Source organism: Felis catus, chromosome E3, assembly GCF_018350175.1.
Source record: "Felis catus isolate Fca126 chromosome E3, F.catus_Fca126_mat1.0, whole genome shotgun sequence".
NCBI lineage: Eukaryota > Metazoa > Chordata > Mammalia > Carnivora > Felidae > Felis > Felis catus.
Genome location: NC_058383.1, coordinates 6726014 through 6753640, shown reverse-complemented (window position 1 = coordinate 6753640; position 27627 = coordinate 6726014). Strand labels below are relative to the sequence as shown.

Here is a 27627-nt window from a genome sequence, read left to right as displayed (position 1 = left end):
CCGATGGGGCATCTAGCCTCTTGGGTGTGAGGTACAGGTCACAAGCTCCTTCTTCAGGGAAAGTACCTCATGCTAATGACCGGGGCCTAGTTGCACTCACTCAGATGGTTCTGGTACTTTTGTAAAAACAACACAAATTTTTTATAGAATCAATCATAGGCTTCGTCTCTGGCCCCAGCACCGTAGCAAACACTTCTATACACTTCAACCAACATGCTCCAATCACCCATTTACTGATGTAATTGGAACACAGATTCTGTTCTGTTCCTTTTTTGCCTTAGTCCTTTCCAATATTTTAATGTTAACAAGGACAAGGAAGTAGCACCTCAAGTAAACAAATCTTGCTCTAAATTGTCCAAACTTAAGGAAATAAAATGTATAACTCTAATACTTTGTTTAGGAGTTTGGAGGTTTGGAAGAGAAGGCTATGATGGATGTGGTGACTGAGTAACAGCAAAAAACTTTTCAAACATTCAAATCATAAGGTCTTAAATTTTTTGTTTTGTTTTTTTGTGTTTTTTGGGTGGGTTTTTTTTTTTTTTTTTTTTTTCGCAACTAGGAGCAATGAGAGAAAGCTGTAAGACTATAGATCAATATAGTTTCAGCTGAGAAAGACATTTTTGGTGAGCAGAGTAGTTTTAAAATGTAAGAGCCTGCCTTAGGAGGCAATGAACTCCCTAATACTGAAAGGGTTTCATGCAGAAACTGGATGACCAATTGCCAGGCCAATGTCTCCTCCAGTTTAACAGTTATTAAGCATCTATTACATGCACGTGCCAGAAAACTGGGGCTTCCTCCATCAGGTGGGAGGTTGGGTTTGATGATCGCATGGGACCCAGCACAATTTTTCAAGGTTCTTTAACTTTATGATTTTATCATTATCTTGGGTCAAAAGTTTTTCACACAGGTAACAAAAACAGAGTTTCACCACTTTGTAATGTTTGATGTTTAATAATGTAAGACATAATACAGGTTAGTGCTTACGAGCTTAGCTTTTGGAGGCAAAGTGGTCTGGCTGGGTTCAAATGCTAGTTCTGCCACATACTGGCTGCGTGACTTTGGGCAACTGAATGAACTATTCGAAACTTCAGTTTTTCCCAACTGTAAAATGAGGGTGCTAAGTAAAACCACCTCATTAATACGAGGATTCAAGACGATCCACGTAAAGCACATGATGTTTAGAACATGGTAAATCCTCAATAAACATTAACGACAGTCTTCACTGCAGTTTTCGTTCTCAATTAAGTCTTACACCTGGACCTTCATTTGTGATTGTTTGCAGGGGACTCCTTAAATGCTACTAATGAGGCCCTGTGATACTCACACATGGATGTAGTCTCAGATAAAGTCTGGCCTGACCCACAAAGGGAGGGTTCTGGAGCATAAACTGAACCACGGGTTCTCCCATCCCCCACTGAGACCTAGGGAATCGGCCTTTTGGACCCCATATTAATGCCACTGACTAGGGGGTGTGGAGGGCAGATAACTCCAGCGAGGCAGCTCCCATCATCTGAGGACAATTCTCCAGAGTGTCTGGAGGAGGAGGAGAGTGGTGAGCACCCAGCAGCTAAAACTCAGAGTAACTGGGGGACAGGCAGGCCAATTTGGTAAGGGGATCTGGGCAGGGCACCAGCGTACAACATACACAGTCAACAGGATCTATTGGGTGTTTCTTGTAAGCCCAGCAGTCAGCAGAAGCAGTGCCCAGAGGCACACTCTCTTCCTGTCTCTAGCAAAGAGGCTCAAATTAACTTATCCCATGTCATCTTCTTTCCCCTAGACCTTCCTTCCCACAAGGCAGGGCTAACCAGACCATGTACCTTTCTTCTCCTAATGACTGTTTACTTTCCAACCCAACTGCAACTCAAACGGACACTTATTCTGCACGCTGTTATCTTCTGCAGGTCTATCTCCAGCCCAACTGGGAATTGCTACACATACTGCTTGCACCCAAGATTCTTAATTCAGCTTGGTCCAATTCCTTCCCTGGATACAGCTGCCCTCTTTCTTGTGGGTAACATAATAAAAACCAGCCCACAGTTTGGCCTGTCTTCTCTTCTCTATTCCCCTAAGGTCCCTCTCCCTTCTCCTCAAGATGTGACCAACCAACACAGTTTCTCTCCTGAATTTACACACTTAACTCCTAGCCAACTGACACTAGTAGAATCAAAACAAAAACAAGGTAGAGGTTTCATGGAGAAGTCTGAGACTAAATAATGCAGCAGGAACACATACCATCCAGCCTCTGAACCCCAATTTTGCCAGAATATAAATACCTTAAGTCGATTTCTTTTCAAAGGCTTTAATACTCAAGATGAGAAGAATGGCTGGAGCATTCTAGTGGCTGGGATAATCATTTCTAGAAAAGGTTGGTTGCTGAGGTACCAGAATAGCTATCATGCTTTAGAGTTCTCTCTTCCCTTCACTGTGTTCTTCCCTGAAGAAGCTGTCAAACAAGGCAGAAACTACAAATAAAGCTTATTTCTACTGCATTCATGAGGCTTTTCTCAGTGTCAACGTTCTGAGATTCAACAGAAGAATGAGTGTCATCTCAAGGCTTTCCTTCATCCACCATTATCCATGGGTGCTCTCTTGTCTAGATCCTTAAGCATGAAGCTGCTAACAAAAGCATTTCTTGATGGGGAAAGCAAACATATCTATTTATTGTGGATTCTCCAGCGTCCCTAAGTTCTAACTGAAGGATTTCAACATATCAGTAGGTTTGAAGGTTATGCTGGAGAAAATGCTTGAAGTTGTTGTTATTACATTCAATATAGAAGTAAGGTTTCCCTTAGGAAGGCTTTCCTAAACTTGAGTAAGAGCTGTTCTACACCAGAAACATCTAGACACTTAAGGTATTTATGGGATTTGTCCTCTCATGACTTCTCAGATGTTTAAAGAGGCTGCAACTCCAACCGAAACTCATTCCGCACTCTTTACACTGAAAGGGTTTCTCACCAGTATGGATTCTCTGATGCTGATTAAGATGGGACTTCAGAGTGAAGGCTCTGCCACATTCATGACATTGATGGGATTTCACATTGGAGTAGGGTTTTTGATGTTTTATGTGGGAACACTGGCCAACGTTGTCTCTACATATATCACATTTATAGGTTTTCTCTGCAGTGTGAGTTCGGTAATGCTGAATAAGGTCTGAACTATAACTATAGGCTTTGCCACAGATATCACACTTATAAGGCTGCTCTTGTAACTCAATCTTCTTATCTTCAATCACTGTCAAGTTCCAACTATATGCTTCCTCACAAATGCCATTTTTTTCATTTCTCTGACCCATGTGGAGCACCTGATGTTCAATGAGGCTAACATACTGAAAAAAGATTTCTCCACATTCATGGCACTGATGGGATTTCTCTCTAGAGTGGAGTCTCAGATGCCCAGCAAGGTGTGACCGCCTCCCAAAGCCCTTGCCGCACTCATTACACTTAAAGGGTCTCTCCCCGCTGTGCACACTCTGATGCTGAACAAGATGAGACCTCACTCTAAATGCTTTCCCACATAAATGACAGGTGTAGGGTTTCTCACCAGTGTGGACCCGCTGATGCTGAGTCAGATGCACACGCTGATTGTAGCTTTTCCCACATTCGTCGCACCTAAATGGCTTCTCCCCCGTGTGTATTCGCTGATGTTGAATCAGATGTGCACTCTGAATGAAGCTTTTTCCACATTCATTACATTTATGTGGTCTCTCTCCTGTGGATGATTTTTTGTGCACGTATGTGACTTCGCTGAAATTTATCCTCTTTGAAGAAGGCTGTCCTAGTATCTCTTTCATGGGAACTCCCTGCTTTCTATCCAACTTGCCTGCATGTTCATGGCCTTCTCCAAAATCTTGCACTTGAGAAGCATTCCTTTGGATTCTTCCTGATAGTTCCACGTCTGCTTCTGAAAATTCTGAAATTTTCTTCTTAACATTCAATTTTGTATTCTTACTTCTTTTGTCACTGCCTGAAAGAATAAAGAGGAGATGCAGATGGCACCAGTTCTTTTACAGAAGAAGGATACGCTGCCAGGAAAAAGAGGATAATCAGGTGAAACCACGATGGAAGGGCAGTGACAAAGGGGGATACGTGTATATGCCTGAGCCAGCGGGAGTGAAAAGAACTTTTGGTATTTGTCCACTGAAAAGAAGGAGATGAAGGGGCTCACTAAGCAGGGTGGTGAGGATGGCCAAGGCTAGGCTATCGCTAACGTGAGTAGCACACTTTGACTATACAGGAAGGAGAGAGAGGCATTCTGAAATGCAAACATGGGTCAGGCAGACAGAATGAGACAGAACAAAACACAGCTGGATGGAGCAAGCAGACAAAAACTGGAGGAATGGGGAGCAAAGGATTATGAGGGGGATATAGAATTGGAAAGAACACCTGAATAGGAGCCAGGGCAAAAGAGAAACGAGTCAGGAAAAACTACTGTCAAGAGGGTAGGTGAGACATCAATCTCCACTCTCTTCGCCCTTAGCCGTCACTACATCTGCAGTTTCCCCCTCCCCCACAGCTTGAACCTGTGAATGCTCACTGCCTTTCTTGTCCGCTCCTGCCCGCCCCCGCTCCCCCCCCCCCCCCACCGAGACCAGCACTACAGGCTCTCCATAATTATGGCTGAATGAGCACGCAAAATATCCTCTTTTGATCAAAAAATGCTGGGGGAGGGGCACCCGGGTGGCTCAGTCGGTTAAGCGGCCAACTTCGGCTCACGTCATGATCTCGCGGTCCGTGAGTTCGAGCCCCACGTCAGGCTCTGTGCTGACAGCTCGGAGCCTGGAGCCTGTTTCAGATTCTGTGTCTCCCTGTCTCTGACCCTCCCCCGTTCATGCTTTCTCTCTGTCTCAAAAATAAATAAACGTTAAAAAAAAAAATGCTGGGGGCAGGGGTAGGGAGTGTTAATAGGAAATTAGTCATAAGAACAACTGCAGAGAAGATACAAAAGGAAAGAGACTCTATTATTGTATTTTAGTGTTTATATTTATTTTTGACAGGGAGAGAGAGAGACCGCACAAGCAGGGAAGGTGCAGAGAGATGGGGACAGAGGATCCGAAGTGGGCACCATGCTGATAGCAGAAAACCCAATGTGGGGCTGAACTCACAAACCATGAGACCATGACCTGAGTTAAAGTTGGACGCTCAACCGAGGCACCCACGCACCCTGAAAAGAGACTATTTTAAAATAAATGCTTTCCAGGTCTGGAGTGCTACTGGATGGATTCCCCCAATGAGGAATCCACCAAGCAGAAGGGATAGAACCGGCCGAGGAGATAGCTAAGGTCACCTCAACTTTAAAGACATTGTGAACTTCATAAACTTCTACTGCATGATGGAAAAGGTGGTGGTGACTGTTAATGTGAATGACAGGTAGCTGGGCTTGGGGACATCAGAAGCAGAATTCTTTCATTCATTCATTCACTCATTTATTATTATTACTTTTTTTTTTTTTTTTTTAGGTAGGTTTCACACCCAGCACAGAGCCCAATGCAGGGCTTGGACTCACAACCCTGAGATCAAGACCTGAGCTGAGATCAAGAGTCAGACACCTAACTGACTGAGCCACCGAGGCACCCCAAAGGCAGAATTTAAAAATAAATACTTATAAGACAGTTTTAAGAGTCATGTGAAAAATATTAAGAGGAGCCTTTAAGTTCACAGCATAGGTGACAGTGATCTCATCCTTATATAAGTTTAATGTCACTTGAATAGTTAACAAAAAAAAAAAATAAGTAAATAGGAAAAATTGTTCAACCTTACTGATAACCAAATTAATGAAGATGAAAACAGCAAAGACTTCTCTTTTGCTTACTCAATTTGTGTTTTTGTTAAAAAAAAAACTTCTTTTTCTGATAACGCTGGGAGAAATTTAGTAAAACTGACATTCTCATAGGGGTCACTATTTGAAAAAGCAATTTGGCAATATTTATCAAGACCCATAAAAATGTTTATGGCCTTTCATCCACTAATTCCACTTCTGGGCATCTACTATAAGGAAATAATCTTAAATATTTAAAAAAAAGGCACAGGTATAGTTATCCGGACAAAAGAGAAAAAATTAAAAGTTCAACTGAGGAACAATTAAGTGTTGATGTGCCCACAGAGTGGCAGCTTGTCAGAAATAACAAACAGGTGGGGCACCTGGGTGGTTCAGTTGGTTAAGCGTCCAACTCTTGATTTTAGTTTGGGTCATAATCTCACAGTTCCTGGAATCGAGCCCTACATCAGGCTCTGTGCTGACAGCACACAGCCTGCTTAGGATTCTCTCTCTCCCTCTCTCTCTGTCCCTACCGTGCTGGTACATGCACGCACATGCACGTGTGTTCTCTCTCTCTCTCTCTCAAAATAAATTTAAAAAAATAAATAAATAACAAACGAGGGCTGAGCCACACGGAACAATGTGTGTCTAATATTTAACTGTACTCTACAAGTACACCTACATAAAAATAAGCTTATGAGGGGTGCCTAGGTAGCTCAGTCGGTTAAGTGTCCAACTTTGGCTCAGGTAATGATTTCGCAATTCGTGAGTTCAAGCCCCGTGTCGGGCTCTGTGCTGACAGCTCAGAGCCTGGGGCCTGCTTCAGATTCTGTGTCTCCCTCTCTCTCTGCCCCTCCCCACTTGTGCTCTGTCTCTCTCTCAAAAATAAAAACATTAAAAAAATTAAAATGATAAGCTTATGAAAAAATAGAAGGAAACATGCTAGAGAATACCAGTTATATTAGGATGGTGGGATTATGAGTGATTTTTTTTCCTCCTGCTTTTTTTCCTCCAAACTTCCTATTCTAGGATTACTTTATTGTTTTAAAATAAGTAAAATAGTCTAAATTGGGAAAAAGGGAAAGAGGGAAGGAAGCATCCAAGAGAGCCAAAACCCTCATTTACTACAACAGAAAGGAAAAAGATAACATTTAAAATTGGTGAGTCAGGGGCGCCTGAGTGGCCCAGTCGGTTAAGTGCTCAACTTTGGCTCAGGTCATGATCGCGCGGTTTGTGAGTTCAAGCCCCACATCAGGCTCTGTGCTGACAGCTCAGAGCCTGGAGCCTGCTTCGGATTCTGTGTCTCCCTTCTCTCTGTCCCTCCCATGCTCATGCTCTGTGTCTCTCTCTCAATAGTAAATAAATGTTTTTAAAAAATTAAAAAAAAAAATAAAATTGGTGAGTCAGGCAATAGCCGTATTTTTACAAATACAGAATTAAGAAACAGGCAAGAGAGCTGAAAGCAGGTACCTCTGGGCAGAGGGAAGTTGTGGGGACGGTGGAGAGGACACAGAATTTTGCCTACTAATTGGACAATGAGTTACAACATAAATCGTAACAAAATGGACGATGATCTCTGCCCCTTAGCTACTGTCCCCAGTACACAACCCATCTGTCCTGCTGCTCTAAGCTAAGAAAACCATTTTTGCCTGCATTTATTCTCCAAACACCAAGTGCTGATTACATACATCTTTGGGATTTCTCTCTGAAGTGGCGCTTCAGGTGCTCAATCAGATGGGAGTGCCGGCCAAAGTTTTTCCCACACTCGGTACATCCGTAGGGTCTCTCCCCACTGTGCACACTGTGATGCTGGACAAGGTGCGAGCTCACGCGGAAGGCTTTTCCGCACACCTGACACTTGTACGGTTTCTCGCCAGTGTGGACACGCTGATGCTGTGTCAGGTGCACACGCTGATTGTAGCTTTTCCCACATTCACCACACTTAAACGGTTTTTCTCCAGTGTGGATTCGCCGATGTTGAATGAAGTTTGAGGCTTGAAGGAAAAATTTACCACAATCGTTACATTTGTGACCTCTCTCGCCACTTGTGCTTGTATTTTGCTTACGGTTAGCATCTGTGATGGCACCAAGATCTCTTTTCTGGGAAGAGTTCTGCCTTGATTTCCCCACAGCGGGGTTTACCTGCCACCTTTCTACCATGCCGTGAAGGTCACTAACTTCTCCAAACCCTTGACTCTGGGGAACATTTCTTTCGGTGCTTGCTGACGTCATCCAGTGGGCTTCAGCATCATCAGAAATCTGCTTTACCATGAGTTCCACGTTGTCATTCCTAGACTCATAATCTGAAATGATAGAAAGAAAATGGAAAAATTAGCTATTTTCCATACTGGAAGAAAGAAAATGAGAGATACGGGTAATTACGAAAGCAACACATGCTAGCAGTGCATGACTTGGTAAAGGCAGCCTTATGCCACAGAGATAGGATGAAGATTCCTCAAGAGGAAACAGGCTGGGGGACGAAGAGTTGCATCAAACAGATGACTGGGAGACCAGTCATTCTATTTAATGAAGGTGATAACCTCTTGGTGTGGTATTTACAGTACCTGTTTGTGCATATCTGTGCAGTATTAAATATTCCTAATAAGGGGTGCCTGGGTGGCTCAGTCAGTTAATATCCGATTCTTGAATTCGGCTCAGGTCATGATCCCAGGGTTGTGAGATCGAGCCCTGTGTCAGGTTCCATGCTGAGAGCACAAAGCCTGCTTAGGATTCTCTTTCTCCCTCTCTGCTCCTCCCCCACTCACACTCTCTCTCTTAAAATAAATAAACTTAGAAATAAATAAATAAATATTCCTTTAAAAAAATTTTTTTTAGGGGCGCCTGGGTGGCTCAGTTGGTTGAGTGTCCAACTTCGGCTCAGGTCATGATCTCGCAGTTCGTGAGTTCGAGCCCCACATCAGGCTCTGTCCTGACAGCTCAGAGCCTGGAGCTTGCTTCAGATTCTGTGTCTCCCTCTCTCTATGCTCCTCCCCTGCTCACACCCTGCCTCTCTCTCTCAAGAATGAATAAATAAATAAATACATACATACATACATAAATACATAAATAAAAATTTTTTATGTTTATTTTTGAGAGAGAGCCCGTGAGTGGGAGAGGGGCAGAAAGAGAGATGGAGACACAGAATCAGAAGGAGGCTCCAGGCTCTGAGCTGTCAGTACAGAGCCCGACGCAGGGCTCAAACTCACAAGCCATGAGATCATAACCTAAGCCAAAGTCGGACGCTTAACCGACTGAGCCACCCAGGCGCCCCAATAAATAAATATTCCTAATAAAATGTGATTATTGGGTTACGCAGCAAACCCAAAATTCACCTTCCTCTTCCTGTTTCTTCATAGCCTGGAGAAGAAAGATATTTCCAGCTTTTTTAATCCCCAAAGAATCTCAGTTTGGTATGAATTAGTATAAAGGAAAAAAGATACTCTTTCTATACCCAGAGAAGAATCTACTACTGTCAAAAGCTAGCTTAACATCCAATAGTCATTAGTGAGTACAGATGCTGAACACATGGCAATCATGTCCCTGGGCAACTGGATCAGCAACCTACACTTCCCTTGAAGCACCGACATTTAATATGCTTTGCACAGACAAATCTTCCATCATGAAAAAACAGGGAATATTATTTTTTATATGCTAGAGAGAGAGAGAGAGAGAGAGAGAGAGAGAGAGAGATCATAGCCTATTAAGAGCTTTCTAATAAGATTTTTTTTTATAAACAGAAAAGTTGTTTTCAAATATTACATAATGATGGTAATAAGAGCTAATATTTGCTGAATGCATACTGTGGACCAGGCACTGTGCCTTTAAGTGCTTTACAATTTTATGGCACTTAATCCTTACAATGACCTTTTGAGGTAGATACTATCACTATCCTTTTTTGACACAGTGAGAAGTTATAATTCTTATACCATAAAGAAAATTTTGATTTTAATTTCTTATAACTCCTTTTACTTAATTCTCTTCCTAAAAAAAAAAAAACATTAATAGTAGAAACAAACATACAATCAAAACAAATTCTATCACAAAACCAGACCTTTGACACGTTTTTTTCCTGCCCACTTAAATAGGCAGGTAATCTCCATCATCCCAGTAATACTTTTTCTTTTATTCACATCCGCTTAGGCTAACTGTATTATTAGAATTCTCTCCCTTCCAACAAGTCAAAAAAGCTCATGGCTTTCTTTTTCCAGTGGCAAATTTGAAAAATTAGACTAGCCCAACACACCTCTTTGGTACTATTAACTGCCCTTTTCCAGAGAAGGCAATTATACGGGTTGGTACATAAATGGGTTTAGATTTGCTTTTTTCCTCTTTCCCCATTTCTTCTCCACATACATGATAAGCTTTCTGTTGATTCTCCTGATTTATTTCTGTATTTGACAGAGAACTGTGCTCCTCGCTCAGTGCTATGCCCAGCTGGTAAGTAATGCAATAGTGGGGGGTGGGGTGTAGACAAAAACACCCAATCAGGCAGATGTGGTGCTTTACAGATTCTTCAACCTTACCAGTGCCCTGTCTGGCATTCTACATTCCTAAGGATGGCTCCTTTCCCTGATCATTTTTCTCTTCAGCTACATCAAAATATCTCTCCACCGTGGCCCCCAAGATATATCACTGTTACTTAAAAAGTAGTGTGTATGGTATGCTATCATTTTTGCAAAAACTCACATATACAGACTATGTTTAGAGATACAATCCACAAACTGGCAACAGTCATTGCCTCTTTGAGGGAAACCAAAAGATTGAGGATCGGAGTAGGTGACTCACTTTTCACCTTATACCCATTCATACTATTGCAGAATGGTTTAGTACGTGCATGTACACCCTTTTCCAAACCAAAGTTCTCCACTGCACACGAACCTCTGCTTCACCACTTCCTCCATCACCTGCTCATTCTCAACAGGTGACTGTCTCCTATTTCAGAGTCAAAGCTATCCACTCCAGAGCTCCTTGAACATCCTACAGCCACAATCAAAAACTTGCTGGCAGCCTTCCTGTCACCCTCCCATTGCCTCTTGGTAGAAGAGGTGTCTCTCTCTCTCCCTGGCCGAGGCCAAGCCTTCCTTCTGGATCTTGGACCTCCTCATGCCATCCTGTTTTCCAGGGACTGCCCTCATCAATGATCTGTTCTTCCTTGTCTCAATGTTTCAAACTCACTCCTTCCTAGTTCTTTTCCAGTTGCATTCAAGTATGTTTAAAACTTTTCCATTGAGGGGCACCTAGGTGGCTCAGTCGGCTGAACGTCCAACTTTGGCTCAGGTCGTGATCTCATGGTTTGTGAGTTTGAGCCTCCTGCTGGGCTCACTGCTGTCAGTGCAAAGCCCCCTTCAGATCCTCTGTCCCCCTCTCTCTCTGCCCCTCCCCCACTTGTACACTCTCTCTCAAAAATAAACATTAAAGGGGCACCTGGGTGGCTCAGTCAGTTAAGCGTCCAACTTTGGCTCAGGTCATGATCTCACGGTTCGTGGGTTCAAGCCCCACATCGGGCTCTGTACTGATCACTTGGAGCCTGGAGCCTGCTTCGGATTCTGTCTCCCTCTCTCTCTGCCCTTCCTCCATTTGTACTCTGTGTGTGTCTCTCTCTCAAAAATAAACATTAAAAAATAAACATTAAAAAAATCTGCCATTGACAAAGAAAACATACAAAACTAATGTATCCATCTAAGCCTGTACTCTTGCACTGATCAGCCCTCTTTCCCATTTCCTTCACAATGTTTTGGAAGTTTACTTATGATAGCTTTCTCAAATTCCTTTGCAACCTACAAAGAAACTGTCTTTTGTTCCCCAATGTCCTGACACTCCTCAAAATGGCTGTTTCCAAGATACATCTATTTTTTTAAATCTCATTTCTGGATCTGATGGATACTTTTAAAACCTTGACCTTCTCTGGGTGCCTAGGTAGCTCAGTCAGTTAAGCAACCAACTTCAGCTCAGGTCGTGATCTCACAGTCCATGAGTTCAAGCCCCACATTGGGCTCCGTGCTGACAGCTCAGAGCCTGGAGCCTGCTTCACATTTTTTGTCTCCCTTTCTCTCTCTCTGCCCCTCCTCTGCTCGTGTTCTATCTCTCAAAAATAATAAACGTTAAAAAATTAAGCAAAAAAAAAAAAAACTTGACCTTCTCAAGGGTATCAGGAACACACTGGTGTGAAAATAATCTAATGTGGCCTTCCCAGAGATGTTATTAAGGGGGCAGAAATCATCAAACATGTTCTTAATGTAGAAGAAGATACTAGAGTTATAAATATGTTGTAATGAACAAATAGATTTTTTAAAAAATCAGAAAGTACAAATTTAAAATTGCTTGGAGAATGGTATAAAAAAGAACTGTATAGGGGCGCCTGGGTGGCTCAGTTGGTTGGGCGTCCAACTTCAGCTCAGGTCATAATCTCACGGCTCGTGAATTCAAGCCCCGCGTCAGGCTCTGTACTGACAGCTCAGAGCCTACAGCCTGCTTCAGATTCTGTGTCTCCCTCTCTCTTTACCTCTCCCCCACTCATGCTCTGTCTCTCTCTTGCCTTCAAAAATAAACATACATTGAACATATTTTTAAAAAAAATAACTGTACCAAGTTCTGAAATCCTAAAACCCATTAAATCCCTGCAAAGTAACTGAAAAAGATAAAATGATACTACCAGACTGAAATTAGACAAGTGAGGCATTTAATTTAAAGAGACTGAAAAAGTATTTGCATTACATATAACATATGTGCCGCATAAATAATTCCTTGAGATGAAAACCCCCACCAAGATGTGAACAGATAAAGCCACAGAGGGCCAGTACAAATAAGTCAAAGAAATACAAATATATATCGCTAGTATTAGAAGAAATGTAAAATTTAAAAGAGCAGAAGTCAATTTTGCTTATTTTTTAAAAAGTTTTTATTTTTGAGAGAGAGAACATGCGTGTGAGCAGGGGAGGCGCGGGGGAGGATTGTGGGCGGGAGACAGAAGGTCTGAAGCAGGCTCTGTGTGGACAGCAGAGAGCCTGATGTGGGGCTCGAACCCACAAACCATGAGACCATGACCGGAGCTGAAAGGAGACGCCTAACTGAGCCACCCAGGCACCCCAATTTTACTTTTTAAATAAAAACCTGTAAGTGAACTAAAACCCCTACGACAACATAAACTGGTATAATGCTTTTCAAAAGAAACTTGGCATTATATGCAGCACCCGGCTGGCTCAGAGGATGGTGTGACTCTTGATCTCAGGGTCATGGGTGTGAGCTCCACGCTGGGTGTAAAGTTTACTTAAATAAATAATAAACTTTTTTTTTTTTAAAAAAAGGAAATTTGGCATTATATATGTCTTTCATCTAAAGTCTACTAGAGTGCTTGATATATAGTGGTTCTTCTAAAAGAATTCATTCGAAAGCAGAAAAGCCGTTAGTTTCAAAATGCTTGCCACAGTGCTGAGACTTTTATAATGCTCTAGGCAGCATAAATGAGTATCAGTTTCTAGGATCGTCATTTAGGAACAGGTTCAAAATCTCATTTGGGACACAAATTCAAGAAGGGATGGGACATGTAAAATGTAGATGCCAAGGTGAACATCATGAAATGGGCACCAGTGATCTGAGAATGGAAATGGAGTGAACAACTAGCCACCTGTGCCTTGGAGAAAAGTCACTGTAATACCTACAGAAGAGCCTTGAACAACACACGTTTGAACCGTGCAGGTCTACTTATACGTGGATTTCTCTTGATAAAAACAGACTCTGAATGTATTTCTTCTTCCTTATGATTTTAACAACATTTTCTTTTCTCTGGCTCACTTTCACATAAGAAAACATGGTATATGATACATAAACTATGCAGTAAGGTTTCAGGTCAGCAACAGGCTCTGAGTAGTTAAGTTTTGGGGGAGTCAGAAGTTATATTCAGACTTTCAACTGCGTGGGGGGTGGGCCTAACCCCATGTTGTTCAAGGGTCAAATATACTCTAATAAATGGCCATTCAGCAAAGTCTGAGATGTTTTTGCAAGTGAGAAGTATTCAGTTAGAATTATTCAATTTGTCAAGGAATAGAGTACAATGACTACTACAAATCTGTTAAAACGCAAAACCTGTTAGTATTGAGCTCTTTTATTTTAAAGCACTAAAAAGAGAACATTTGCTGGATTCTAAATACTATCCCCTAAGTATCATCAGACTTCAATCATACCCTAATTAAGATGGAAATAATCAGAATAAGCTGAATAAGAAAAAATAAAAAACAAAAAACCAGGAACACTGATTTACTCTTTCACAGAAAAAAATAAATAAATAAACAAAGTCATAGTAATTAAAACATACATGCTTGTATACGATGTGCCAGAAATACTCTTTGTAACAAAATGAAGATGTCCTAATCCATGCAGATGAAATAATTCTTACCCATGGAAGGAATACTCCCATAATTCTCCTTCCTGTCATCCCTATAGAGTGACTTCTGAGACTGGTCCAAATGTCCCCATTCCTCCAGGATGAAGGATACAGCCACATCAGCCACATCTTCAATTTTCACCAACTTCTGAAACATGAGATCTCCACTAAATTCCCATTCCCTATGTGCAAATTTGGAGTGAGGGGAAGAAGTGGGAGCATGAAGGGAAAAAACAGAGGAGGGACTGTGCTTCAAAGAGGAGAGGGGCACATGGGGTGGAACAGGAAGAGACATTCAAGTAGGAACCCAAGATGAGCCCAGTCTGTAGTGAGAGACAGAACTCCTGATAAAGAGTCAGGATTAGGGCAGCTCCTCGTCCAAGAACAGACACGGGTCCTCACTGCGGGCACTGGGACGCCGGCTCACCTGGGACCCAGCTGAGAGAAGTGAGGCTGTCAGCTCCTGGCTGTCCTTCAGGGGAAGGGGAGGAACTTGGAGAGCAGGTAGGGCTGAGGGGGGAGAAAAAGAGGTGTCAGAATATCTTTGCCCAGTTCCAATTGCCAGCATGTTCCACTTTTGCTCAAGAATCCACAATGGGGCCCTGCTGCAGCAAGGCCAAATGTTTCTACTTGGCTCTCAAGACCCTCTACATTGTGGCTCCTCCCACACCTAACGACACTGACCCTTCCCCCAAAAAAACTAGACTCCCTGCTCTGGTCAGGCTAATCCCTGCTGGTGACCTCAGACTGTGCCGTTCACCTATAAGGGATTCAATCTGCTCTGCCAAGATCAAATCTGGTCATCTCAAAGAATAACCTGTCCCACATCTTTGTGAAGCTGAAACACTAGTGAGAGCCTAGGGCTTCTCAAATTTTAATGTGCAAACAAAATCACCTGGAGGTCTTGGTACAGGGAAGATATGGCTCAAAAGTTCTGGAATGGCCCCCATATTCTACGCTTTTAACAAAGCCAGGTGATGCTGGCGCTGCTTCCTGGGCCACGCTTTCATCAGCAAGGCCTTAGCCCACATTCTCTTCCTTCAAGAAGTTACCATGGTCGATTGATAGCCATTTAGTGTGCACTAAGTCACGTGTTATAAGAATAGGCAGAAAACAATTCTTGCCTTCCAAAAACTTCACTGTCTAGTGGGGAATGCAGACACATAAACCTTACTTACTTCCTGCTCAGGGTAAAAGTGTTATACTTGAAATTCACCCAAGTTCCTATAGAAGCACAGAGGCAGGGCACCTACGGAGTGGAGAGTGGGAGGTGGGGCATCAGGAAAGCCTTTCCACAGAAGTGACTCTGGGAAGTAGCGGGGGCGGGGGGTGGGGGATGGTTAGGGTGTTGAGGGTGCTTTCCAGGCAGAGTGAACTGCATGTGCAATGCCTAGATGGTAGTGACCTTCTGACCCCCTGCTGTCACCTCTGCTTGTTCTTTGTCCAAGATTCATGGTGCATACGATCTCATTGTCTATGTATGCCCTGATTTGGACAGACTCACCTAGTATAAACCTTCAGCATGACAGTTTGGACACTGCTATGGTTTCCCTGATCCCAAAGATGTATGTGCTTATGTAGCTTGCTTCCGTCCAAGAACTAGGAAGTAATAGGCAATGACACAAAAAGGACATAATGGTTAAGAGATGAAAGCCAGAAACCAAGATGGCATCTGAAACCAGAAGTGTGGCTAAAGAGTCAAAGTAAGACTTGAAGAAAGGGATGAATGTAGTCTATACTCAAACAGCAATTTTGATTTTAAGTATTACAATTGGAACACTTATAATAATTACATTCCAAACAACTATACCAATTTTATGAAGTTTCTATGAAAGCTTCTGTTTCTTTAGCTTTTAAGCAAATGACTTTGCCCCTCTCAAGCTCAACTTAGTCCCAGGGCCTGGAAACCAGCCCTTGGTGCTCTCAAAGGCATAAGGAATCCAGTGTGTAAAAATCAAAAACCAAAACAAACACAAAACAAACATAGCAATTTTTTCAGAAGGCAGACACTGGCCCCCAAAAAAAAAAAAAGACACTGGGTCTGGCTAACAGGGCAGGGGAGAGAAGCAGCTCCTAGAACAGAAGGTGTGATGAGACGCTGCCAGTAGAAGGAAGAGAACAGTATTTTCGGAGGACAGGAGTCTGCACCTGGGAGGGACTCGTGGAAAGGCAAGGGCAGCCCAGCTCAGAAAGATACAAGTATAAATTTGGACCTGACTGCTGGGGTTAGAACCCCAGCTCTGCCACTTAACAGCTTTGTGACCTTGAAAGAATTACCTCACCTTTCTAGGCTTCAGCTGCTTCATTTCTAACATGAGTATAACAGTTGTAGCTATTCCACTGGGTTAGTGCGAGCATTAACCCTTGGTGTGCCAACTAGGTGTATTAAACACAATTTGGGATTGGGGGTTTCTTTTTTGAACAGTTTTAACTATTTTTAAAGACTAGAGTTACATGACTTATTTCTTTAGAGGTCTACTAAAGAACAAAATGAAAATTTATCTTAGTATTATTAAAAAAGAGAATAAACCTGGGGCGCCTGGGTGGCTCAGTTGGTTAAGCGTCAGACTTCAACTCAAGTCATGATCTTGCAGTTCATGGGTTCGAGCCCCACATAGGACTCTGTGCTGACAGCTCAGAGCTTGGAGCCTGCTTCAGATTCTGCCTCTCCCTCTCTCTCTGCCCTTCCTCTGTTCATGTTCTGTGTCTCTCTCTCCCAAAAATAAATAAACATTAAAAAAAACAGAATAAACTTCATTCTGTCTTGTAATTTCTATATGGATCCATTGGACTCTTCTACACATTTAGGGTAGATTTTGAGATCTGAGTGATCTTATTTTCCTTATATCATAAAACATTTTTCTAATTCATCATCCTATGAATTACCACATGTTTACTAAATATTACTCATTAATTATTCCCAATGATAGCAAAAAAACTAAAATAATGAGAAAATAGAGGAGAATAAAAGAAATACTTAGGATGATGTAATAGTGAAATAAATCATCATTCTTCACTATTCTCCAAGTATTAAATTCACTGCCCAGGGCTTTGCATCATCATCAAGAAGGTATAAGACTTTGACGCCTGTTTTTAGCTCTCACTGAGGATGACTGAAAATTCAGAATTTTTCATTTTCCACCCATATCAGCAAAGAAAAGAAAATGTGCAGCAGATAACATTGCACTTTTAATAGATGAAGTAAGAAGACAATATGAAGAACAGAGAAGTACACGCTACACAATAATGACGAAACTGAACCCAGAGGGGAAATCTTCGAAGGAGTCTACAAATACTATCAGAGGTAACTTTTCTCAAACATAAGAATCAACGATAAACACTAGATTTTGAAAAGGAAATATGACATTCTCATCCAGCGAATTATTCAACAGGAAGGACTTCATCAGGCCAAGATTTTGCAACAAGACCCTGGACCATCCCACTTTGCTAAAGCGACAGTATTCATTTCGCTAAAGGGATAGTATTGTGTGACAGTGGTCTTTCATTTTTTTATGTTTCTATTACCAAAATGTACTTGATAATAAAAAGGTTCAGTTCTCATTAAAAGTTCCTTAAAATTATTTTTTATTAGCCTTTGATTCTTCTGTAAATGATCTGTAAAATGACATATATACGTATGTATGTAAGCGTGTGTATATAGGCGTGTGTGTATGTATATATAATAAAAAGGATCCATTGGCCCCAGATGGTAAATGGTGAAGACTAGTTTTTCTGGTAAACAGAGGGTTTAATGAGTTCCCAAAGGTAAAGCAGTTGGAACACTTGCGGACACGTAGTAAACACTAACGTAAGTGATTCCTGCTGCTGCTGCTTCTATCATCACTCCCACAGTGAAAGAAAAGCTGGAAAAGGTCAGGGCCCCGGAGCATGTAAAGTGAAAGGCCTGACCACTAGAGGGAGCCGAGAAGAGAGCCAGGGGCCAAACCTGGAAATACAGGTTCATGACACTTTTCTCCACAATTCTGAAATCCCAAAGCTCCAAATACCAAAAGCCTTCCTTTCAGTAAGGTAGACACTGAACTAATTTGACAGAAAAACCTGACCAGAACTGATGTGAAGCTATTTAAAGTCTGGATTTAATCCCCTTACTGTAAATACATATACATTTCACTGGCGAAATACTAATGTGCGTGACTGTGGAGTCCCACCTCAAATCCCGCTGGTACTGTAATGTACGGTATATAAGTCATATTCCCTTACTAAATCGGAAAATTTCTGAATCCTAAAATATATCTCATAGCAAGGGTTTGGTTAGGGTTATAGACCTGTGGACACATACCATAAATAAGATACTTGGCAGTTCACTTTTCTTTCTTCACATGTTTAATACAAGTTGATAAAATTGAGAGGGGGGGAGGGAAGGAGAGAAAGAGAAGGAGAGAACAAACGCTCTACAGGTCATGGTAAGCAACTGCTTGAAGTAAGACTTCAAGGTGGGTGAATGAGCAGCCAGAAATGAATGGATGCAATTAGAAACTGGAGAGCTGTTCTTACATAAGCAGTGAGATAACAAAACATGTGCAGAGTTGGAAAACTGCTGTAAAACAAGTATGACACTTTTGTAAAAGACTTCTGTAGATCTTCTGACAGTGCCTGTACTTAGAACTGTCGTCATCTGCATTACGGCTTTCAAACAGAACCGCATCCTAGCCGTCCTGCAAGCTCACTCTCTCTGCATGCCAGGGACTCAATTCTGGGTCCCCAGCCCTTCCCAACCTCACAGTGCTGCCAGATGCAGAAAGGCCACCCGCCCAAAGTCTCGCTCATACAGATACCGCTTACCCATAAGACCAGGATGCCCGCTCTCTAGCCCCATCTGTTCCACTGAATCGTAGGTCCTCACCATTTTCCTCCAGAAGATGAGGCTTCTGTGGCTCCTGTTCAGATGGGGGGTCCACAGACAGGAGCTGGTGGCTGGGGGACTCCTGAACAACTCCAGGTGGTACCATCTTCTGAGGAAGCACTTCAGGACACACCACGATCTGACAAGCACAATCACACCAATCAGCACACTGTAGAGAAGGCTAAGAAAGAATCCAGTAAATTCACACTATTCTTCCATTCACTCCTTTGCCAAATATACAATGTGCATTTACAACGAGCCAGACACTGATGGCTTAAGCCATAACAGTGGCTTAACAAACAGTTTCTTTCCAGTCAAAGATGACTTCCATTAAACATATCAACGCACAAATAAATGCATGATTGCAGACTGTTACATGTTAGAAAGGAGAAGAAAGTAGTGCCCTAATACATAACAGATGAGAACCTACTTTAGAGAAGGTGGACAAGGAAGGCTTGTCCGACAAAGTGTCACTGAAGTAAACAGCTCCGGGGCAAAAGAAGCCTGCCAGGGGAAAAGTAAGAAGTGCTCTGGGCAAAGAGAACAACATAAGCAAAGACTCTCAAGTAGAAGATAGGTGTGTGATGTGGTCAAGGAACCGTAAGAAGGCCAGGGTAGGTCAAGTTTACTGAAGAGGGGAGAGAAGTGAGAAGTCAAGTTGTCAAGGTCAATATAGAGCTCAAGAAGCCACACTCAGTTCCTTAGCAGACCAGGTTCAAGACAGACCAACACTAAGACAAGAGCTGGTTCCTGTCCAGCATGCTAAGTAAGTACTCCTTGTTTCTGTTCTGGGCTCTTGCTCGACCCTAGGGGACACGCAGTTACTCTGCCACAACCCGTCTCCACAATCCGTCTTTTCTGGAAGTTACTAACTCAGCAGCATCCTAGCAGGTAATAAGATCCTGCATTGAGACAGAATTGCCACCCCCCTCTCCCCCTCCCTTAGGTTTCAAAGCACTTTAAATTTTAACCCTCTTGGCACTGGCGAAATGTGGTACGGGAGTTACATTAAGAGGCGGCTGCAAAACAGTTGTGGCAAAGATCACTCTGCGTGGAAGTGTGTGTGTCCTTGTGGAGCCGCTCAGAATAAGAGTTAAGATGATGCCAAGCATGTCGCAGGGCACATCAGCACCAAAGAAGCAAAGCAGCCCTTCAGGTCCCCTGAGACTGGGACACAGAAACCAAGGAGAAGGGTAAAGTTTAAAGCTTGTTAAAAGGGCCTGCCAGAGACAGTAACTTCCTGGAGATAAAGTTGAGGAACAATGCTGGGGACACAGACAGCAGACAAAGAGAAAGGCAAACAAAGCAAGCCATGGAAGTCCTTAAGAAAATCCCCTCTATGGGCCTCAAATCCCTGATACCAATAAGAATTTTTTTTTCTCTGTGTCCTTCCAAAGATGGGCTGTATATCACAATTAGAGGTAAATGCACATATCTGCTGCCAATCTTCTACTTAAAAAATACTTCTTGTTTTTAAGTGTACTTTTGAATATTTATTACTATAAAAAAGCAGGGCAAAGTTTCTTTATTAATATCCCAAATTAGGCTTTAAAAAGAAGCAACTAGATGTCACCATGAACTTTTACTTTCTGTCCTGACAGAACAGAAAGCTTCAGACATTCCCATCTGGAGGACATTCGGTATAGCCAAGGGTCTGGCTGAGAGTCAGGAGCAATTCCCTCTGCTGCCCACTTGCCTCATGGAGTGAGCTGAACCACTTGAAGAGCTTGAGAATGTCCTGGAATGTTAACGTACCCCTTACCCAGAGATAAAGAGTAATGAGATTGAGACCTTACACCGAAGCACAGTGGCTCTAAAGAATGATGGAAATTTAATTAGCTTCAAACTCTTGTGACCTAAGATCTCATGATTTTGTTTCTTTGTTCTAACAACAACAACAACAACAACAACAACAACAACAACAACAAAATTAAAGCTTAAGAGAGTGTGACCCTAGCAACAAGAAGGTAGAGGGTCAAGTTAAATGAGTAAGAAAAGACAAGAAGAGGTAACAACATAAAGGTATTGATTCTCCCTAGGGGCACCTGGGTGGCTCCTTCAGTTAAGTGTCCGACTTCCACTCAGGTCATGGTCTCACCATTCGCGGGTTTGGGTCTCACGGTTCGTGGGTTTGAGCCCCACGTCAGGCTCTGTGCTAACAGTGCAGAGCCTGGAGCTTGCTTCAGATTCTGTGTCTCCCTCTCTCTCTCTGTGCCCCTTCCCACTTATGCTCCCTCTCTCTCACTTTCAAAATAAATAAATATTAAAAAAATATTTTAGGGGTGCCTGGGTGGCTCAGTCGGTTAAACGTCCAACTTCAGCTCAGGTCATGATCTCATGGTTCATGGGTTCGAGCCCAGCATCGGGCTCTGTGCTGACAGCTAGGAGCCTGGAGCCTGCTTCGGATTCTGTGTCTCCCTCTCTCTCTACCCCTCCCCTGCTCACACTCTGTTTCTGTCTCTCAAAAATAAATAAATGTAAAACAAAAATGTAAGAAAAAAATTTAAAAAAAGATATTGATTTTCCCTAAATTAACATAGGATTTACTGCAACCCCAACAACAACAACAAAAAACCCAACAGGATTTTTGGAGTGGTGAAAACTACATTAGTAATTCTAAAGTTTATAAGGAAAAAAGAAAAAATTGAAAATATTTGGAAGGAGGAAGAGTAGCCCTACCACATATCAAAACCCTTTACAGAGCTCAAGTAATTAAAATACTGATAGGTGAACAGATAATAAGATCAACAAAACAATTAAAAGAACATAAGTAAATTCAGGGGTGCCTGGGTGGCTCAGTCGGTTAAGCATCCAACTCTTGATTTTGGCTCAGGTGTGATCTCATGGTTCATGGGTTCAAGCCCTGCATAGGGCTTTACATTGATAGCATGGAGCCTGCTTGGGATTCTCTGCATTCTTCTCTCTCTGCCTATCCCCTGTTCACACGTGCCCACACATGCTCGTGCTCTCTCTCTCTCAAAAATAAATAAACATTAAAAAAAAAAAAAAGGGCCGTGAGTAGACCCAAATGCATGCAGAAATCTGGTATGTAATAAAGACAGCATTTTAATTAGAGTGAGGAAAAAAGGGATTTCTCTACATGTTGCTGGGGCAACTGGACAGACATCTGGGAGAAAAAAGTTGTAACCATACCAAACACCATGAACCAAAAAAAATTTTTTTTAACTTGAGAAGAGACTATTAGAAAATTTTCTTATGATGTTGTAGTGGAGAAGGCCTTTCTAAGTATGGCACAAAACCCAGAAACCATAAATTAAGATATAAACAGACCACATAAAAATAAAAAAACCCTGCAAAAGTCTCCATAAGCAAAGATAAACAAGGTGGAAAAATAAACTTGCACCTCAGATGACAGACACAGTGCTTACTTTTTCAAATAGGCAAATAATGTAAACAGATAAATCACAAAAAAGGGGACACACACAGGGCGCCTGGCTGTCTCAGTCGGGGAACATGTGACTCTTGAACTGGGCATTGTAAGTTCATATTCAAACCCCACATTTGTTGTAGAGCTTAATTTTCAAGAAGGAAAAACAAGGGTACACATGTAACCCTTTAAAATATATACTGTGGTTGGGGCTCCTGGGCGGCTCAGTCAGTTAAGTGACCGACGTTGGCTCAGGTCACGATCTCATGGCTCTTGAGTTCAAGCCCCACATCAGGCTCTGTGCTGACAGCTCAGAGCTTGGAACCTGCTTCGGATTCTTTGCCCCCCTCTCTCTCTCTCTCAAAAATGAATAAACTTTAAAAAATTAAGAAACATATATATGTGTATATACATATACATATTCTGTGGTCAAACTCACTCATAATATGAGAAATGCATATTAAAATTTAACAGAAGTAGAATGTTGCATCTTTCAGACTGGTGATGACAAAAAGTTGGGCAACATCATGGGATCAGGCTGTGAGCAAAAAATTTCTCTCACACCCTGCAGCTGGGACTAAAAACTGGTATAACCTCTCTGAAGGGCAACTTCTCAACAGCTGTCAAAATTACAAATGCACATCGTCTCTGAGCCAACAATCTGACTTCTAAGCATTTATTATTCTACAGTTAAGGATGAACATAAAGGACAGTCATTGTAGCAAAATTTACGTTCAGAAACAATCTAAAGGAATGACTTAAATGGCCTTCACCAGGAGTTTGATTATGGTACATCCATCCACACGATGGAATATAAGCAGTCTCCGGGAGTGAGGCAGGTCTGTTTGCACCAACATGGAACAAACGAAGATATAAACAAATAGCAAGAGGCAGAAGTACACAGTGATTTAAACCACATCTGTGGCTTTTTAAAGCATATTATCCACACGTCCACTTATGCATACAGAAGAAAGTAGATGTCTGTAAGGATATACAGGTATCAGGTGACAGTGGTTGCCTCTGAAGAGAACTAGGCAGCCAGAGAAGGAGAGGCGGGAGGAAACTTACTTTTCATAACAAACTTATGCACCTTTTGAATTTTGTATCATGTCAATCAAAAGATAAACACAGTAATTTTAAAAATAAGTTAAATCGCAGACTGTCTTCTCCAGGTTAACACACTGGATACTGCTTCTCTTTGCTGGAGTGGCAGGAAATCTCCACAGTGTACCTAATCCCAGGAGAACAAAAGAATATGAATGAAGCACCAGAGCGCTAAGAATCTCACCCCTGCTCAGCAGCAACTTAACTCTCTTCCTCTCCTTCCTCATTGCTCTAATGTCTCCTCTTCCACTCACCTGTTGTCTGCGTTCCTCTAGCTCTCTCTGTATATTTTCTACCACAGCCACGGCCTCTTCTCCACTTTCCGGGTGATGTTCTCTCACCCAGGTCTGGAACTCTTCCGGTAGGATGGTCAGGAACTGCTCCAGCACCAGAAGCTCCAGGATCTGCTCCTTGGTGTGCAGCTCGGGCCTCAGCCACTCGCAGCACAGCACCCGGAGCTGGCTCAGGGCCTCCCGGGGGCCTGATGCCTCATGGTACTGGAAGTGCCTGAAGCGCTGGTAAAAAGTCTCAAACACTGGAGGGTTGTACTCTTGCATCCAGGTACAGTCTTCTTCTTCCACTTTCACAATTAGAAGGTCTTCTTGCTCCTGTGAAGTCTCAGCGGGAGGGTCTAAGTCTATAACTTCCCCAGACTCTGTCATTATCATTCCAACTCAGAGGGATGTCTCTCCAGGTTAGCTGTGTCACACAGATCAAATCTGGTTTCTGCTCTTTAAAATCTTCTGAAGGGCAGTTTCATTAGCGTGCAACCTACTGATACATTAGAAAGCATTATTAGCAAAGAGATGACAAAGAGGTCATCTCTACTAAAGATGACCACTCAACAGAGTAATTTACTTTAAAATATAGACAAGATATGGGGCGCCTAGGTGGCTCAGTCGGTTAAGCGTCCGACTTCGGCTCAGGTCATAATCTCACGGTCCGTGAGTTCAAGCCCCGCGTTGGGCTCTGTGCTGACAGCTCAGAGCCTGGAGCCTGTTTCAGATTCTGTGTCTCCCTCTCTCTCTGCCCCTCCCCTGTTCATGCTCTGTCTCAAAAATAAATAAATGTTAAAAAATGTTTAAATAAAATAAAATATAGACAAGATAGCTGTCATTCCACCCATAAAATAACTACTAATACAGAACATTTCCAAAGTTTAAAAAATTTAAATAAGAGGGGCCCCCGGGTGGCTCAGCGGTTAGGTGTCAACTCTTGATTCCAGTTCAGGTCATGATCTCACAGTTGTGAGATGGAGCCTGACAACCAGCTCCGAGCTGAGTGGAGCCTGCTTGGGATTCTCTCTCTCCCTCTCTCTCTGGCCCTCCTCTGCTCATGCACTCGCTCTCTCTCAAAATAAACAAGTAAACATTTTTTAAAAACGTAAAGAGCAACAAAACTCTGACATCAGGTCTAACCAAATACAATTTTAATGGTGAAGAGCATTAAATTTCATATAAATAACAGGACAAGACTTACTACTAAGTAGTCCAGACGCAGTCTTTCCTTTTGACTACAAGCCAAACTTACAACACGGGTCAAAAATATTACAATGGTCAAAACTGGTCCTGTCCTTCATGCCACAAGAGCATGACGGACCAACAGGAGACTTCATTGGTTCCGAAGAGAAGCTGAGTTACAAGTACAGATTGGGACCTGTATTCCTCTGAATCGCCCCTGACCCCAAAGACACGGAAAACGGGCCGGTCAAGGTTAGACACAGGTTACCCGTCTGGATACAAAACCCATTCTCTTCCCTCAAGGCACCAGTCCCAGGGAGCTCTCCTGGAAGACCAAGCTCTCGCAGCAGGTTGGGAAGATAGGTTTCTTCCTACAAACGGAGAGAAAACCGAAGCCTACACTTCGCAACACTTCCTCGCCGGAAGTAAGCAAGTCCAAGCGTTCCCTGTCCAACGGGGTCGAGCCATCAATCCCACCGCCGAGAGCACTTCCGAGTCCTCTCTAGGAATCCCGGAGGTCCTCGCCTCGCAGCAGGCGGGAGCTGCCCGCCCCAGGCCCCGCCCCGGAGCGGCTGTGGGCCAATCGGCGGGGAGTTGGGGCACCTCCCCGGACGGGGCCGTTCCCCGCCCACCCAACCGCAGTTTCAGCGTCGCTAGAGCCGGGGAGGAAACGGAGCCAGCTGCTCCCCACCTGTGCCTAAAGCCATTTAAACAGCCCGGGCTCCTCCCCTTTGCTTGGGAGTCTGGGCAAGGGACGGGGCCTTAGCTGTCCAGAGTGGTTGCTACGGCAACAGTTGCTAATGTCTGATTGGCCGTGGAACTTGCGCTCCCCCACCCCCAACGCCCTGCGCCCTACTTCGAGGTAGGTTCGTCCCTTCCTGAGAGCCCACAACCCTAATTTCTCTTTAATTTTAAGTCCTTCGTTTTCTTCACCTGATTCCTCGACTCTGCCCACACCCGATCTCCAGACACACCCACCTCTTCACCACCGCGGAGAGCTCACAGGGCCTGTCTCCGACGTCAGACCCGGGAGTCCCAGGAGCCTACAACTCCCAGAAGCCCCGCGCGGGCCACGCCCGCTAGCCAATAGGGCCGCGGATCTCTTTGCAGCCTTGGTCTCCAGGGCTTATCAGAGTGCGGGAGGACAGGGAGGCGTTTCCTTGAGCTCCTCTGCCCAGAAGGAGGGTTGTAGCGGAGCAGGTTGCTCTCCCGGCTGGGAGCGTGACGTCGGAAGCGCCTCATTCCTGTGAAGAAGGGGAGTCGTCCATGCAGGGCTTCTCTAGCCAGAGGATGCCCTTCTTAATAATCTCTCATTTTTGTATCAGGCTTAAATTGACCCTGTGGTATGTTTGGTGGATTGTAGTATTTGCATGGCTTCACTTTTTACGTTTACATTGAGTACTCTTGAACATCGAGCCTTTTGGTCTGTTCAAAATTATGGTGTATGGTGTGAAGTAAAGATCTAACTTCATCTTTTTCCAAGCCATTACCCAGTTGTCTCAACATTTATGAAAAAGGCTATCTTTACCTCCCATTGATCTGTGATGCTGCCTTTATCATATACCAAATCCTCATGTTTTGTGGTCTCTTTCTAGATTTTCTATTCTGTCGCATTGGTCTATTTGTCAATGCATGTGATAATATGCGGTTTCAATTTATTGAGCATTAATAATTGGTTTTACTATTTCTTACAGAGAACGCCCCCTGCTGTGTTTCTTCTTCAAAGTATTTTTGCTTCTTTAGTTCTTGTCCAAATTAACTATAGATTCAATTTTCCTAGTTCCAGAAATAAATCTGTATTGGGATCATTTTTAATATGTATTCACTTAGGAAGAGTTGACGTTCCTTTTTTTCCCTTTTTAAAAAAATTATTTATTTTTTAGAGAGAGCAAGTGTGTGAGCACAAGCAGGAGAGGGGCAGAGAGAGAGGGAGAGAGAGAATTCCAAGTAGGCTCCGTGTTTTCAGCACAGAGCCCTATAAGGGGCTCCATCTCACGAACCATGAAATCATGACCTGAGCCAAAATCAAGAGTCAGGCACTTAACCAACTGAGCCACCCAGGTACCCCAGGGAGAATTGACATTCTTATAAAGTTGGTTTTCCTATCCAAGAACATGGTATGTTTTTCCATTTGTGGAAAAAAGCCTAATTGTGGATCCTTTTGGAGTGTTTTAAAGTTTTCTTCATGATTTTGCACATAGTGTGTTATGTTTATTCTTAAGTGTTTTATCTTTTTTGTTGTTGTTGTTGTTAATATTGTGAATTGGGTTGCACTGGCTTTTAAAAGTTTGTCTGTTAGTTTTTGTTGTGTAACAAACAACCCCAAACTTAGCGACCTAAAAAAGGAACCACTTATTTTGCTTATGACTCTGTGGGCTGACGATTTGGTCCAGACTTACCTGGCTGGCTTTTCTGCTGGGCTCCTTCTTTTTGTCTGTGTTCAGCTGCCAGTGTGAGCTAAGCAGTTCTCCTGGGGATTAGATGATTGTCACTTGGAGTGCTAGGAGGCATTTAGGCCACACGTTTCCCGTCACCCAGCAGCTTAGCTCATACTTCCTCACTTGGTGGTGGCAGGTTACAAAAGCAAGAAACCAGAAGTTGCAAAAGTTCTTGATATCCAGGCTTGAAACTCACACGGTGTCACTTCTGTTGGTCAAAGCAAGCCACAAGAGCA

General features: G+C 42.9%; 2 protein-coding genes across 9 annotated transcripts in view; one reads left to right on the top strand and one right to left on the bottom strand.

Annotated features, from left to right (window-relative positions):
- Nucleotides 1–928: 928 nt before the first annotated feature.
- ZKSCAN5 (zinc finger with KRAB and SCAN domains 5) lies at nucleotides 929–26037 on the bottom strand. Of its 8 annotated transcripts, none has more exons than XM_006941958.4 (7): nucleotides 25932–26037; nucleotides 23748–24264; nucleotides 19002–19140; nucleotides 14565–14647; nucleotides 14150–14285; nucleotides 7446–8060; nucleotides 929–3966 (listed from the first exon to the last, which is right to left on the bottom strand). In XM_006941958.4, exons 2-7 carry the CDS (start codon nucleotides 24159–24161, stop codon nucleotides 2843–2845), a joined length of 2511 nt encoding a protein of 836 aa, XP_006942020.1. In that variant the 5' UTR covers nucleotides 24162–24264; nucleotides 25932–26037; the 3' UTR covers nucleotides 929–2842. The 8 variants fall into 8 exon arrangements, with proteins under 8 accessions (XP_006942020.1, XP_044903772.1, XP_006942021.1 ...); XM_045047837.1 differs by having other exon boundaries at nucleotides 23748–24267; nucleotides 25932–25997; XM_006941959.4 differs by lacking the exon at nucleotides 25932–26037 and adding an exon at nucleotides 24973–25560 and having other exon boundaries at nucleotides 14150–14282; nucleotides 23748–24267.
- ZNF394 (zinc finger protein 394) overlaps nucleotides 25561–27627 on the top strand; it is an 18182-nt gene continuing 16115 nt past the window's right edge. Inside the window, exon 1 of the mRNA XM_045047844.1 lies at nucleotides 25561–25815. The gene's annotated coding sequence lies outside the window, so the exon portion shown is untranslated. The remainder of the gene's footprint in view (nucleotides 25816–27627) is intronic.